We start from the raw sequence: 14,843 nt of genomic DNA on the forward strand, positions 1-14,843 counted from the left end.
CTTACTATACTATGTCGTTTTTAATGATAAAAAGCCTTACTATACTATGTCGTTTTTAACGAAAAAAAGCCTTACTATACTATGTCGTTTTTTATCGAAAAAAGCCTTACTATACTATGTCGTTTTTTAACGAAAAAAGCCTTACTATACTATGTCGTTTTTTAACGAAAAAAAGCCTTACTATACTATGTCGTTTTTTAACGAAATAAAGCCTTACTATACTATGTCGTTTTTGGTGATAAAAAGCCTTACTATACTATGTCGTTTTTTAACGAAAAAAAGCCTTACTATACTATGTCGTTTTTTAACGAAAAAAAGCCTTACTATACTATGTCGTTTTTTAACGAAATAAAGCCTTACTATACTATGTCGTTTTTGGTGATAAAAAGCCTTACTATACTATGTCGTTTTTTAATAAAAAAAGCCTTACTATACTATGTCGTTTTTTAACGAAAAAAGCCTTACTATACTATGTCGTTTTTTGACGAAAAAAAGCCTTACTATACTATGTCGTTTTTAATGATAAAAAGCCTTACTATACTATGTCGTTTTTAACGAAAAAAAGCCTTACTATACTATGTCGTTTTTTATCGAAAAAAGCCTTACTATACTATGTCGTTTTTTAACGAAAAAAGCCTTACTATACTATGTCGTTTTTTGACGAAATAAAGCCTTACTATACTATGTCGTTTTTTGACGAAAAAAAGCCTTACTATACTATGTCGTTTTTAATGATAAAAAGCCTTACTATACTATGTCGTTTTTAACGAAAAAAAGCCTTACTATACTATGTCGTTTTTTATCGAAAAAAGCCTTACTATACTATGTCGTTTTTTAACGAAAAAAGCCTTACTATACTATGTCGTTTTTTAACGAAAAAAAGCCTTACTATACTATGTCGTTTTTTAACGAAATAAAGCCTTACTATACTATGTCGTTTTTGGTGATAAAAAGCCTTACTATACTATGTCGTTTTTTAACGAAAAAAAGCCTTACTATACTATGTCGTTTTTTAACGAAAAAAAGCCTTACTATACTATGTCGTTTTTTAACGAAATAAAGCCTTACTATACTATGTCGTTTTTGGTGATAAAAAGCCTTACTATACTATGTCGTTTTTTAATAAAAAAAGCCTTACTATACTATGTCGTTTTTTAACGAAAAAAGCCTTACTATACTATGTCGTTTTTTGACGAAAAAAAGCCTTACTATACTATGTCGTTTTTAATGATAAAAAGCCTTACTATACTATGTCGTTTTTAACGAAAAAAAGCCTTACTATACTATGTCGTTTTTTATCGAAAAAAGCCTTACTATACTATGTCGTTTTTTAACGAAAAAAGCCTTACTATACTATGTCGTTTTTTATCGAAAAAAAGCCTTACTATACTATGTCGTTTTTTATCGAAAAAAAGCCTTACTATACTATGTCGTTTTTTAACGAAAAAAGCCTTACTATACTATGTCGTTTTTTAATGAAAAAAAGCCTTACTATACTATGTCGTTTTTTAATTAAAAAAAGCCTTACTATACTATGTCATTTTTTAACGAAAAAAAGCCTTACTATACTATGTCGTTTTTTAACGAAAAAAGCCTTACTATACTATGTCGTTTTTTATCGAAAAAAAGCCTTACTATACTATGTCGTTTTTTAACAAAAAAAGCCTTACTATACTATGTCGTTTTTTAACGAAAAAAGCCTTACTATACTATGTCGATTTATAACGAAAAAAGCCTTACTATACTATGTCGTTTTTTAACGAAAAAAAGCCTTACTATACTATGTCGTTTTTTGACGAAATAAAGCCTTACTATACTATGTCGTTTTTTGACGAAAAAAAGCCTTACTATACTATGTCGTTTTTAATGATAAAAAGCCTTACTATACTATGTCGTTTTTTAACGAAAAAAGCCTTACTATACTATGTCGTTTTTTTATCGAAAAAAGCCTTACTATACTATGTCGTATTTTAACGAAAAAAAGCCTTACTATACTATGTCGTTTTTAACGAAAAAAAGCCTTACTATACTATGTCGTTTTTTTATCGAAAAAAAGCCTTACTATACTATGTCGTTTTTTAACGAAAAAAGCCTTACTATACTATGTCGTTTTTTAATGAAGAAAAGCCTTACTATACTATGTCGTTTTTTAATTAAAAAAAGCCTTACTATACTATGTCATTTTTAACGAAAAAAAGCCTTACTATACTATGTCGTTTTTTAACGAAAAAAGCCTTACTATACTATGTCGTTTTTTATCGAAAAAAAGCCTTACTATACTAAGTCGTTTTTTAACGAAAAAAGCCTTACTATACTATGTAGTTTTTTTTAACGAAAAAAGCCTTACTATACTATGTCGTTTTTTAACGAAAAAAGCCTCACTATACTATGTCGATTTATAACGAAAAAAGCCTTACTATACTATGTCGTTTTTTAACGAAAAAAAGCCTTACTATACTATGTCGTTTTTTGACGAAATAAAGCCTTACTATACTATGTCGTTTTTTGACGAAAAAAAGCCTTACTATACTATGTCGTTTTTAATGATAAAAAGCCTTACTATACTATGTCGTTTTTAACGAAAAAAAGCCTTACTATACTATGTCGTTTTTTATCGAAAAAAGCCTTACTATACTATGTCGTTTTTTAACGAAAAAAGCCTTACTATACTATGTCGTTTTTTAACGAAAAAAAGCCTTACTATACTATGTCGTTTTTAATGAAAAAAAGCCTTACTATACTATGTCGTTTTTTAACGAAAAAAAGCCTTACTATACTATGTCGTTTTTAATGATAAAAAGCCTTACTACACTGTCGTTTTTAATGAAAAAAAGCCTTACTATACTATGTCATTTTTTAATGAAAAAAAGCCTTACTATACTATGTCGTTTTTTAACGAAAAAAAGCCTTACTATACTATGTCGTTTTTTAACGAAAAAAAGCCTTACTATACTATGTCGTTTTTTAACGAAAAAAGCCTTACTATACTATGTCGTTTTTTAACGAAAAAAAAGCCTTACTATACTATGTCGTTTTTGAGAGCAAAAAGTCTTACTATACTATGTTGTTTTTGAGAGCAAAAAGCCTTACTATACTATGTCGTTTTTTAGAGCAAAAAGCCTTATGTTGTTTTTTTAAAGAAAAAGTCTTACAATACCACGTTGGTTTTTAGGGGAAAAAATAAAGCCTTACTATCCGTGGTGGGTTTAGTATACGTTTTTTGGTTAGAACTCGGCTTATACTATTATGGTAATTTTTTTGACAAATAAGATATTTACCATCTTACTATCTAACTTAGCATTATCAACTAGAAACAAACCTCACAATGACACCATCGAAGGACATTTAAAATGACAAAGTGAGAAAACAGTGTGTTGGATTCTAGTAATTTGGAAAACTTACTTGCTGACACCTCTTTGTTTTCAAACTTGACAGGTGTTTTTCATTAGGTTCCATCCTCTTCCTCTTGCAGCGCCCTCTATGGGGGTGAAATCAGACCAATGGAATTCACACTCACAGACGTTTCCCAGTCTTTAGTTTTTACAGGATTTTACCTCCATAGTGTCCTCCTTTTCTCACTCTCCTTTACGCCGTCCGATTTCTTCGTTTCTTTGTTTTAAACTGTAATAAAACCATTGATTAAGTTCCGTGCTCACCCCTCTGCACACTTTCCACACGCTGCCGACTGTTGTGGGCGGATGCAAATGGTAACCAATCAATCGATTCGCTCTCCTCGCGTGCTTCCGATCTGTGCGGCCTCTGATTGGCCGCGCTTGCTGTAGTCATCACGTGCACAGGAAGTCTATATGTAGAGGATGCTATTCGACCAGCGCAGGTGGAATTCGACAGTTACATTGATTTTTTTTAAGCCTTTAAAAAATAAAACATTATAAAAACAACGTGAAAATAAGTTTACATTGTTTAAAAATAATTTATTTGTTAAGTATAAAAACCATCACCAGTACAACATACATGAACATTTAACAATTTATTACAATCCAAATAGCATAGTAGTGGAAAAAAACGAACATTGATATAATTCTCCAATTCATTTTCAACTAACGAATTTGGCAAAAACACTTAAACCAAAGCATCAAAAGTTTTTCTTAAAAACATTTTGGCCTTACTCTTCCCAAAACCAGACCTAGGACCTAAAAACCTGTATTATGTTGAATTTAAGCCAAAGACTTGCTTTCTTCAGTGGCTAAACTAGCGTTATAGTTTCGTTTTTTTTTTTCTCTAAAAGACTAACCACAATACATCTGGTCTATAAGACTAGTACCAAACACCAAAGTCTTGATCCTGACTACTTTAGAAGAACTCCCACTTATGTTTCAGACCAGAGAGTACATTACCTTAATCCAGAATGTGACTGAATTGTAAAAAAACAACAGGAGCAGCATTGAAAAACCAGTCTCTAAAAGACCTAAATGTAAAGTCCATCGTCCATAAGGACACTGGAATGATGACGAGAACTTCCACGCCCGTGTTTCCGCTCTCTGTCACTCGTTCTCCTCTCACGTTGACTTCCCGACTTGACCCTGCCGTCGCTTTCGCTTCCCCTGCGGTGGTCCACGTCCTCGGCAGCTCTTTCGAACCTTCTTCGGGCGCTCTCCACTCGGCTGAGTCCTTCTTCCTCGCCGCCAACCCGTGTTTCCGCCACACCGTCCTCCTCGCGGTTCCTCCGGCTGGACTCGAGACTCCGTTGCGAAGCCCTCCGGTCGTCACTTTGACCGTGAGCGTCCCTTACCGTTGACTTATACCAGGTTGTATTTCCAGTTTCCATCCCGGATGGGTCCTTAGGTCGAACCTTGTCCGTCTCATTTTTAGAGGAGCTACTGCTTCCCCTGCGGCGAGAGCCAATGCTAGTTCTTCCTTCGGGGTTCATGTACGTGGTTCTTTCTTCTTGGTGGCTTCTGTCAAGTCCTGACTTCCTTCTGGAATCCTCTCTGGCTCTCTCTTCATCTTCTCTCCAACTTCTGTCGGGTTCTGGTTTCCGAAGAGATTCTTGCGCTTCTTTCCATCCATCTTCGGAGGCTTTCTCATATTCAGATTTTTTTCTAGAGCCTCCAGTTCTTCGGTTGGGCTCTTTCCCAGGATCGTCCGTCTCTTTGGGTTTCTCCTTGTGGAGTGACGGCATTTCCTCTTTTTCTCGCTTTTCTTTGACGAGTGATGGCATTTTCTCTTTTTCCCGTTTCTCCTTTTGTAGTGACGAAGTTTCTTCCTTTTCGCGTTTCTCCTTCCAGGCCGCCATTTGGTTCTCCGTTTCCTTTTCCATCTTGTCTTTCTTCCTGGATAGGCTTTCCTTTTCGGCGCTCTTGCCTTCCTCCATTTTCTTGTCCAGCTTCTCCTCCATGAGGTCCAACTCTTGCTCCAGCTCGGCCAGCTTCTTGGGGTCCGACTCCAGGTCGTCGTCCACCTCCACCTCCACTTCCTGGATCTCCTCGTACTCTTCCACCTCGATGCCGTCCATGGTCTTCTGCAGTTGGGTCTTGACCTTGTTGAGCTCCAGGAGACCATCCTGCAGATCTTTGCACACGTCCCTGATCTTGGAAGCGAACTTGGTCTTGGCGCCTTTGCGCAGCTCGTGGGAGTCCTTGGCCAGGAAGAAGACGTCCAGGGCCAGGAAGAGCGCCGACATGACCCCCGTGGTGACGCTGATGGCCTGGGCGGCCTTGGCCGCCCCTGCGCCGGCGCCCAAGACCTGCACGGTGCTGATCAGCTTGTCGGTATTGATCATGAGGGCTTTCCCCGCCCGGCCGCCTTCCTTCACCACGTGCTTGATGTTGTGGTTGAGGGCCTTCTTGGCGGCGCTCTGCGAGTACTTCTCGAAATCCCACTCCTGGAGGGTGTCGATACCCTCTTGCACAAAGTCCATGCAGTCGCGGATGTCTTTAATCCTCTCCTGGTAGTCCTGGATCATCTTCTCCACTTTCTTACGGTCCATGTTGGAGTGGACCGTGTCGGTGATGTTGGCCGTGGCCGAGGCGATGCTGCCGGCCGTGGCCACGCCGATGCCCACCGCCGTGACGATGATGGAGGCGCCGAAGGTGAAGGGGGCCAGGATGAGCCCCGTGATGGTGGTCAAGCTACCGGCCACACTGGCTACGCCGCCGCCAACGGCCGCCGATACCGTCTTCTTGTGGAACTGGTCGGCGGCGTCGGCGATGGTCAGCAGCTCCAGGATGCACTGTTGTAGCGACGCCCCTCGCTGGTTGAAGAGATGCACAAAGAGGCGCGCCGCCATGTAGACACGGTCAGCCGCCTCCTCCATGGCCCTGCGGATACACACGTGGAGAGCTTCAGTGCATGGATTGTATTTGACAAATAACATGATGATTTCCGTGGTGGTCAAATAAAGTCGGCGCGTACACTCCCTCCTCTTCTTCTCCGAAATGTGCCGTCTCATTCCAGTCGGCCCAGCCTGGAGTAAGAGAAAACCCACCGCATCAGGCATGAGGAATAAGAATACGTATGAAAATAAAATTTCCAATTTCAAATATCTTGACATCACACTCACTTTCGACATTCTTCCACCATTCCAATAGGCCGTCATTCTCCTGAGCAAAAACCAAAACAAAAGATGAAGTTGATGATCATTTCTGTGAAGGTCCGCTGAAATATACTTTTTTTTCAATATTGGTAGATATCAACCAATACAAAAACTGTTATGATTAATGTTTGGGTGATGAGCTTTCTTATGAAGGTGGACCAATATAGTGCCTGTTCAAAAATATATCAGCCCATAGAAAACCCATATAATAACAATTTTCTATCTATAAGTAAGACTTTTGATAATAATTGTGCATTACCCAGTGTAACAAATAAGATAAAATCTGCTTTTAATTTATAATGTACATTTGAATTGTCACACACACACACAAACACACCTCTTCTGATTCGAGGGGGTTTCCATTGGTCGGGTATTCCGCCATTTCCACCGGCTGGATTTCCACAGTGTTCTCCTGAAACAAACAGTGAGATTATTATTATTATTTTTAAAAAGCAATGGACTGGAAAGGATGAAGAACAACAAACCTGTGTCGGAGCAATTTCCGCCATCTCCACATTCTCTTCAATCAGGGGCATTTTTTCTCGGGCCTGGCGAATAAAACATGCTCATAATTATCATTTTAAAAGAACAAAAAAAGAAAAATGCAATTTTTGTAAACTTTTAAAAAGAAAAATGTTATAAGAATTAACATTATCGTGTTGTTATTACATTTAATTTTGGCATCTTGGGAAGAGTGGTCTTGATTCTGAAGGACACAACCTGGAGAAGGAAATTAAAAAAAAAGTGAAATAACAGTCAGGAAAAAGCCATTTTTCAACTTGCTATTATTATTATTAAACACAACAGAATTGCTAACCCGTTTCTTCTTTTTAATGGTCTTCCTGCGTCTCAGCCCACCGCCCGTGGTGGGCGCCATGTCGTCCTTGTCGTCGCCGTCCTGCAAGTATCGGAACCACCCGAGTTAGTCCGGGTGGACTAATAGTCTTTCCCATGCCCGCAAAAGCACGCTTACCTGTTTGTCAGACGTTTTGGGGTTCCACTTGAAGATGCCGCCAAAGCCTCCCTTTTTTTCCTGCCCAACACAAACATGCAGTCAGACTACTCAAAATAACATGATATAAAGTTTGTGTACTTACCTTCACGGCTTCAAGATTGACAGTCTCACCCGATAGTTCGTCTCCTGACAAGTCGTCCTATCGGTAAAAAAAAGAGCCGCATATTAAAGATACACATTTTTCAGAATGTCATTCAAAAAGAGTTAAATGGCTTTTGTTGTATTGTTAAGAGTCTGAAAGGGAACTGACCTTGGCACTTTCTTCATCCTTGGCATCACTGAGAGGATCCTAAAAATAAAGTTTCCATCTTTTTTACTATTATTTCCATGCCAGAAAAATTATCAAAATAAAAGATAATGACCTTATTGGCGAGGGAGCGTGGCGCTGGTTTCGGTGACTTTTTGAACATTCCTCCCAGACCTCCTGTTTTTCCCTTATTACAAAATATCGTGTAAGAAATTGTGTAAAAAAATGTCCCATCATTGTAAACAACATTTGTACTTTTGGAGCGTTTTCTTCGGCCAGGTTTTCGGTGCTTGCAGATAACAATTTCTTGTCCTGTCAACCATTTGAAAGAACTTCAATGAAAGCACTACTATTAATTATAATTACAATTATTGGGTGTTATGTAGTCACCTCATCCACTGCAGCATCGTCTGCTACTTTTGGCGCTTTCTTGAACATCCCGCTGAAAATACTTTTTTCCTTGAAGGAAAACAAAAAGAACAAAATAATGTTGAAAATGCTTTTTTTAAAGGAACTTAAAGACAACAAAAACGTCTGTTGTGGTCATAGAGGGAAAAAAAGTTGCAGGCCCAGATAAACTATAAAAAGTGTGAATTATAGTGCGGAAAATACGGTACTCAATTTTTTTCATTATTTTACGGGGAATGTGGACATCTGATCATTTGGATATTTTTTACCTTGCCGTTGTTGGGCTTTTCCGATAGATTTTCGTTACTTGATGACTTTTCCTTGTCCTAGCAGGACAAAACAGGTGGAAAAAAAGCTGATATTTTCTCTCCTTTTATCATATTTAAGTCCTAAGAAGTCAAATGTGTCAATCTTGGAATGCTATCTCACCCCCGTAGTGTCGTCATCAGGCGATGCTTTTGTTGTGGTTTTCTTCAGGCCACTGAAGAGTCCACCATTCTCCTATATGGAAAAAAAATGATGGAAGGATCACAACCAGACGTTGAAAGACTCGCATCTTACAAAAAGGGAGACTAACCTCATCCATCTCGTTGTCATTGCTCTGAGATCTTTTGAAGAAGGCACCCAGCCCTCCTTTTTTGCCCTAAAAAGACATTATTTGCCTTCAAAAACCCAAAGAAATGTCAAAGTAACCGCAAAGGATTTTCAATACCTTCGGGACATTTTCAGACAAGTTCTCCGAACTCCCAAAGTTTGCCGTTTCACTCTTTACTTCCGTTTCCTGAATAATCAATCAAATTAACTCTTTGCCTACCAGGGACGTCCAATCTATTTGAAATGCCATAGTGGACAACAATTTTATTCTTCGACATAATTACGCACCTTATCGCCCTCTGTAGGCTTCTTGAACATGTTGCTGAAAATGTTTTTGTCCTGCAAGGAGCGGCAAAAATAAAATAAATAATTTTGACGGACACACTCAAAACAAATGTCTTCCTTCTTGCCGAAAAAAAAAATAATTTGACTTGTATGAAGGTTCTATTTTCAGTTTTTTTGCATAATTTTCGGATGTTGAGAACATTTTACATCCAAAAATAACAATGTGAGCTTTCTGAGCTCATTCACATATTTAGAATGAATATTTTTTATATATATGATTTAAATATTTAACGTTTTGGCGTTTGAAAGTTGAAAAAACAAATACAGTAAACTGGTTGTTCCACTGATTGAAATGCTTCCAAAGAATGAATACCACAATCAGCCATTTTGAGTTACCTTTGCTACGTGCTTTTCGGTGGTATCGTCGCCAACCGCCGTTGTAGGCTCCGCCCCCTCAACTTCGTCATCCTCAAATGAAGATATTGTTTGGTTAGGATAGGATAGACAATAATAAAAGAAAAAAATGAGAAGAAAATAAGCCTTACTGATGAGTCGGACTTGTCTCCTTTGGGAGTCTTTTTCAGGAAGGCGCCAAACAGCCCTCGTTCTTTTTCCTAACCCGTCAAAAAAAATAAAAATCACATTCATAAACAATACATTGAATATGACACAAAAATAGGATAAATTTGGGAATGTACCGATTTAGTCTCCGATAAACTCTCACTGCTGGCTGACAGCTTTTTATCCAAGTTGTCATCCTGCAAAAGAAGAAAAACAGCATTTCTTTTATATACCAAAACACAAAATATGTCAAATTAAACAAGAGGGGGAAAAACAGAGTTTTAATCTGACTTCCATACTTTTTCATGTTAATTAAACAAAGCCAAATCAACAAAATGGACTACCATTTCTTTACCAAAAGAACCATTTCAAACCCAATCATTAACTCACTGGCAGCCATTAATGGAAATAGACATCCAATACATTTAAACTTGAAAATTTGGCAGCTAATGAACTTTTAAAAAAAAAAAGCTAAAGTGATATTCTGGATGATTAAAATTAAGTGTCAGAGATGTTTTGGTATACTTGTTCGGGTTGCAGTGCTTTGGCAGCTTTCTTGAAGAATCCGCCAAAACGTCCTCCTTTTTCCTAAAAAAAAAATTATATATATGTAATATTTTCTCATCAATCTCACCAATTTCACTAACAAATAAAAAAATCACCTTGACATTTTCCTCCGATGGTCCGTCACTGCCCACCGAGCGCTCGTCGTCTTGGGGCTGTTTGCCCACCTGGACACAACATCAAGTTGATCCATCACTTGTAACATCTTATAATTCATCACATACTTGATTATAAACTGGATGAACAAAAGACGCAATAGAATTTACCAATATGTGATTGTGATGGCCAAAATGGCTGCTCAATGCTCAACAAGATGCAAGTCAACATAAGTAAGATAAGCACAACGTATGAAAAAGCTTCTTACGTCTTCTATGTTGGATGAGTCAACTGGTTTGGACGACTTTTTAAAGATTCCGCTGAATGCGCTTCCCTTCTCCTGAAACAAGAAGACCAAATGTCACCTTGGTAAACATTAAAACAATAAAAAAGGCAAAAAAACAGGAAGGACAACTCACTTTAGTCTTGGCGACTTCAGACAGACTGTCATTGCTGGCCGACAAGTCTTTTTGCGCGCTAAGATTCTCCTGAAATCAAACGTCTCACTTTGGATGAAGAATATCATTTGAGTCCTAAATCTTCTCTGAAATTATAGATTACCTGCTCGGGCGGCACTTCTTTGCGATTCTTGGCAGGTTTACGGAGGATGTTGCTAAAAAATCCTCCTTTTTCCTGCAAGGGAAAAATAAACTAAAATCACAATCTTTTCAGTGACAATAAATCGAATGAAGCGCTTTTTAACCTCTGTGGTGGGCTTTAACAACAGATCGTCACCACTGTCCGACAGCTCCTGGAACAAGAAAAAATATTAATATAACATGCCATAAGGACAATTTAAAACGTAAAAGTGAACACAAGCTATTAAGCTTTTTAGTGAAGAGCATTTTTGACCTGGTCTGATTTAGTTTCCCCAGCTTTTTTCTTGAATTTCTTGTTTACACTTTTTCCAGCATTTGACGTTTTCTGGTCTTCGTCGTTCTCTTCCGAATCGCTGTCTGCTTTTCCCATCTGACAAAAAACGGCAAAAAAATGAAATTGGGAAAGAAGATGACTAACAGCAAAAATACCTTAAAAATGAAATGAAATAAAATGATCTTACTGTCACAACAGAAGACTTCCAGAACATTTCAGCTAGTCTGCCGCCAAAGTCCTGAAAAGAAAGTGATGGGATTAAAGTATAGCCTAACATTCTTAATAAGAGAAAGATGAAAAATAACAAGTCATTTTCAGGTGAATTTCTTGTTCCCATCCAATCCATTTGAATTGTTCTATGTTTATTCGGTTTGTCTCTTTTTTGCAGTTATATTTATTTAGCATTCACCTGCATTTTTCCCCCCGATTTTCCTTATGAGATGTACAATACTACAATGGTATTAAAAATAAATAAATCAATGAACAAATGAAAAATACAAGAAGTTGCCTTTATGTTAGTTTACTTGTTTGGGTTCTCCACTTTTCTCCCGTTTGGTTTTGTCGCCGGCTGTCCGTTCCTTTTCCGAAGCTACTTCGTCCTTGTCGGGATCCGGGAGAGCTTCTCCTCCTCCTCCTCCTCCGACCTTGGAGGAACTCAAACTTTAACGTCTGCGGGTGCGACAACATCAACGACAACACCAAATGGGACTAACCTTTGGCTTGAGGTGCTTCATCACCCCCTTCAGGACATTCTGTCGAGCACAAATGATACACACCGTCACATTACTAATGCACTCACACCAATAGACACGTAATGAGATGGATACGTACAGGTTTGCTGGCGCTGGCCTGTTTGTCTGCAGCATCGTCACCTCTGTCCTGGGTGTCAGTCACGTGACTCTGAAGCAAACACAATTAGCGTGAGTCATACAGTCTAAAAACTGGTTTGGATATTTTTTTCCAGGTTGAACCACACCCAAATGTCCCTAGAAAACCTGTTTAGCCAAAGATTCTAATCCAACAATCCCTTGAGGCTACTCATCTGTACTATGTACACAGATACATACATTATTACACATACACAGATATACACACATATACATACATTTATATATACACACACACATACATATATACATACATATATACACATATACACACACACAATATGGCCGCCACATGCATTTGGCAAATGAGGTTGGAAAAAACGCTGTTTGTACACATTGGTTTCCGATGAATTAAGTTACGAAAAGTGCTTGAACAGGACAATAACTTCCACTACAGCGGCCATGTTGTGCATTAGAAATTGAGAGAGTTCAAATGTAGTTTGATTATCATTGTTAGCATTAGCATCCTCTTGGCTTACGATGAATGACGACTGTTTGATTTTCCGCCTTTTCTCTGATTTGGTCGTCGCAAAAAGCGGGGTTTTCTGCAAATGTTTAAAATTTTAAAATAATGTAAAAATAAAAATGTTCATCCAAAACATCAGCCACAAACCTCCTTTATGTCAGTACTAGCTCCTTCTGATTGGACGCTTTCCACGGAAATCTGAAGGAGAGGACAAGGTGGTTAAAGCAGTGACAATACAATGGTGTCACAAGATAACGTACCTTCTTGCTGTCGCTTTCATGCAAGCTGTGTCTTGTTGACCGATTCCATTCCTGTTAACAGAATGGCAACACATAAAAAATACCTCAATAACGACTGTTTTACCAAATCACTGTGCAGTACCGGTACCGAACCTGCTCCATCCGCCGAGGTGGCAGCACTGGAAGTTCTGGATTTTTCTCCTTTGTCTTGCTTTGCATCAAATTTTGGTTGACCTGAAAAAATTGTCGACTTTAAATATGGGAATCAATTGCCAAAATCCAAAGATGACAAGGCGGTACTTAAACTTTTTGTTTTGTTGGTGATACATACATTGTCCCGCGATCGTGGAGGACGAACGGGGACGGGCTTGTCCGATGGATCTTCATTGGTTTTCTGAGGCTGGAAGAAAAAAAATTGTTTAAAAAAAAAAAGGCTAAACATCTTGACAAGACACTGTTGCCGGGCAGATTAGCTACCTCAGGAGGCCAGGGAGGTAGTTTGCTCTGAAATGAGAAGACAAAAAATTAGAAATATAACTCAGGAAATTGATATATTTGATTGATATCTGTTTAAAATTCAACTCACAGGTCTGGTTTTCTTTTGAACTTCAGGTTTTGTCATGCGGGACTCCATCCCACTTCCCTAAAAGAGACAATATGTTGCATTGAGAAATGCTATTGCTAGCCCAGATTCATATATGAAAAATATGGAAGTTGGTCTTGATTATAATTTGGTTCCTTGATTTACAAGTTTAATTTCCCCATGGAAGTTACATCAAACAGTTCCTATATTTTATATACAACTTGTATGGTCTTATTCAAGTAGAAAAAGAAAGGGAAGAAGTAAGTTTGGTTATAATTAACATCACATTACTGGCTCGTTTTGTTTAGTTAACAGCCATTTTTAAACAAGGAATGAGTTTTGAAACACATTTTGAAAAACTTGCAAGTGGAGGTCGCACTTTTGTTGACTTGGGGAAATCAACAAAACAAAATTTTGACGTCTTAAAATTCGTACTGAGTGCTAAACAGAGTAATAAGAGATCAAGATACTTTTTTTCTATTATTAAGGCACCTGGAAATACATCTTAATGGCAAATATATTGCGAAAAAAACATTTCCTGGCGAGTTGATAGCGTAAATATACAATTCCTTAATTATCACGTGCTTCCTGCGATACAATATAACAAACAAATGCACTTGATAGTTTCAAAATAGCTCGTTACTCTCCTTACTCCGGAGAAATGGGGTTCATTTAAACGCACCAAATGGACCGCAGCCGTTTAAAAACAATTTATATTTCGAGTATTTATAATCCATGTTGAATTGTAATTAAGTGTTGTTCATGGCTCACCTGGCTGCTACTGTGCCGTCACTGGGATCCAAAGACAAGCACATTAAGTTTATGCTTGCCGGTGGTAAAGTTTTCCCAAGTTTTCACCACACCCCGCGACGCATCTGCAACCGGAGAGGCGTTCAAGGCTCCAGAAAAAGCTCAGAAAAGCGACGATCCACACAAAGTCAGGACGCCTGTACAACAACAGTAGAATCACCCACACAAATTTCACAATCACTTAAAACGCCTACAGAGTAGTTTTCAGGTTGAGGCAATATAAAATAATTATTTTAGTTGTTAAGTTAAAAAATAAAAATAATACCTTTGAGGCATTTTTTATTTTAATGGTGATAAAATAGAAGCAAATCTATGTCAACATTGAGTAATTAATTCATTTTCTAAACCACTTATCCTCACAAGATTAATCAATTTGAATTAAATGTCAAGTTAAGACAAGCAACTCTATATTGTCTCCATTTTGCATAAGTCTTGAATAAACAAAACATGCCACTATGTTGATTTACATTTTTAATATAAACTAAAATAGAATTGCTATATTTATCAAGATTTTTTAAAACAAGCAAATTTCGTAAAAATAAATTCATATTACTTTGCATTCATTCAATGAATATGATTATATTTATGCCTAATGTTTTCCTTTTTCTTATAACCTTCAAAACTCAAAGGCACAGTTTAAAAACTATATTTAAAATACTCTC

The 14,843-nt window shown here is 37.6% G+C and overlaps 2 protein-coding genes and 2 long non-coding RNA genes across 4 annotated transcripts; all 4 read right to left on the reverse strand.

The window, feature by feature from the left end:
• Nucleotides 1–3,984: 3,984 nt before the first annotated feature.
• Nucleotides 3,985–8,337, reverse strand: apold1a (apolipoprotein L domain containing 1a). Its single transcript, XM_077725186.1, has 13 exons — nt 8,206–8,337; nt 8,071–8,127; nt 7,931–8,002; nt 7,819–7,857; nt 7,651–7,707; nt 7,527–7,586; nt 7,371–7,451; nt 7,223–7,273; nt 7,039–7,101; nt 6,891–6,965; nt 6,521–6,560; nt 6,373–6,424; nt 3,985–6,278 (listed from the first exon to the last, which is right to left on the reverse strand). The coding sequence occupies exons 1-13, from the start codon at nt 8,251–8,253 to the stop codon at nt 4,427–4,429; spliced, it is 2,547 nt and encodes an 848-aa protein (XP_077581312.1). The 5' UTR covers nt 8,254–8,337; the 3' UTR covers nt 3,985–4,426.
• Nucleotides 8,338–8,589: 252 nt separating this feature from the next.
• Nucleotides 8,590–9,006, reverse strand: LOC144201181 (uncharacterized). The gene is made up of 3 exons (XR_013327288.1): nt 8,936–9,006; nt 8,801–8,866; nt 8,590–8,724 (listed from the first exon to the last, which is right to left on the reverse strand). It is a non-coding gene; the product is annotated as an uncharacterized LOC144201181 (long non-coding RNA).
• A 491-nt stretch (nt 9,007–9,497) lies between these two features.
• On the reverse strand, nt 9,498–10,814 carry LOC144201950 (uncharacterized). Its single transcript, XR_013327428.1, has 7 exons — nt 10,743–10,814; nt 10,592–10,663; nt 10,326–10,394; nt 10,189–10,251; nt 9,801–9,860; nt 9,648–9,716; nt 9,498–9,570 (listed from the first exon to the last, which is right to left on the reverse strand). It is a non-coding gene; the product is annotated as an uncharacterized LOC144201950 (long non-coding RNA).
• A 31-nt stretch (nt 10,815–10,845) lies between these two features.
• LOC144201720 (uncharacterized) lies at nt 10,846–14,292 on the reverse strand. The gene is made up of 15 exons (XM_077724480.1): nt 14,143–14,292; nt 13,375–13,431; nt 13,266–13,292; nt 13,120–13,188; nt 12,942–13,022; nt 12,810–12,860; nt 12,697–12,747; nt 12,563–12,628; nt 12,028–12,096; nt 11,910–11,948; nt 11,721–11,840; nt 11,384–11,434; nt 11,176–11,292; nt 11,027–11,074; nt 10,846–10,956 (listed from the first exon to the last, which is right to left on the reverse strand). The coding sequence occupies exons 2-15, from the start codon at nt 13,420–13,422 to the stop codon at nt 10,846–10,848; spliced, it is 948 nt and encodes a 315-aa protein (XP_077580606.1). The 5' UTR covers nt 13,423–13,431; nt 14,143–14,292.
• Nucleotides 14,293–14,843: the final 551 nt, after the last annotated feature.

This window comes from Stigmatopora nigra, chromosome 9 (assembly GCF_051989575.1).
Source record: "Stigmatopora nigra isolate UIUO_SnigA chromosome 9, RoL_Snig_1.1, whole genome shotgun sequence".
NCBI lineage: Eukaryota > Metazoa > Chordata > Actinopteri > Syngnathiformes > Syngnathidae > Stigmatopora > Stigmatopora nigra.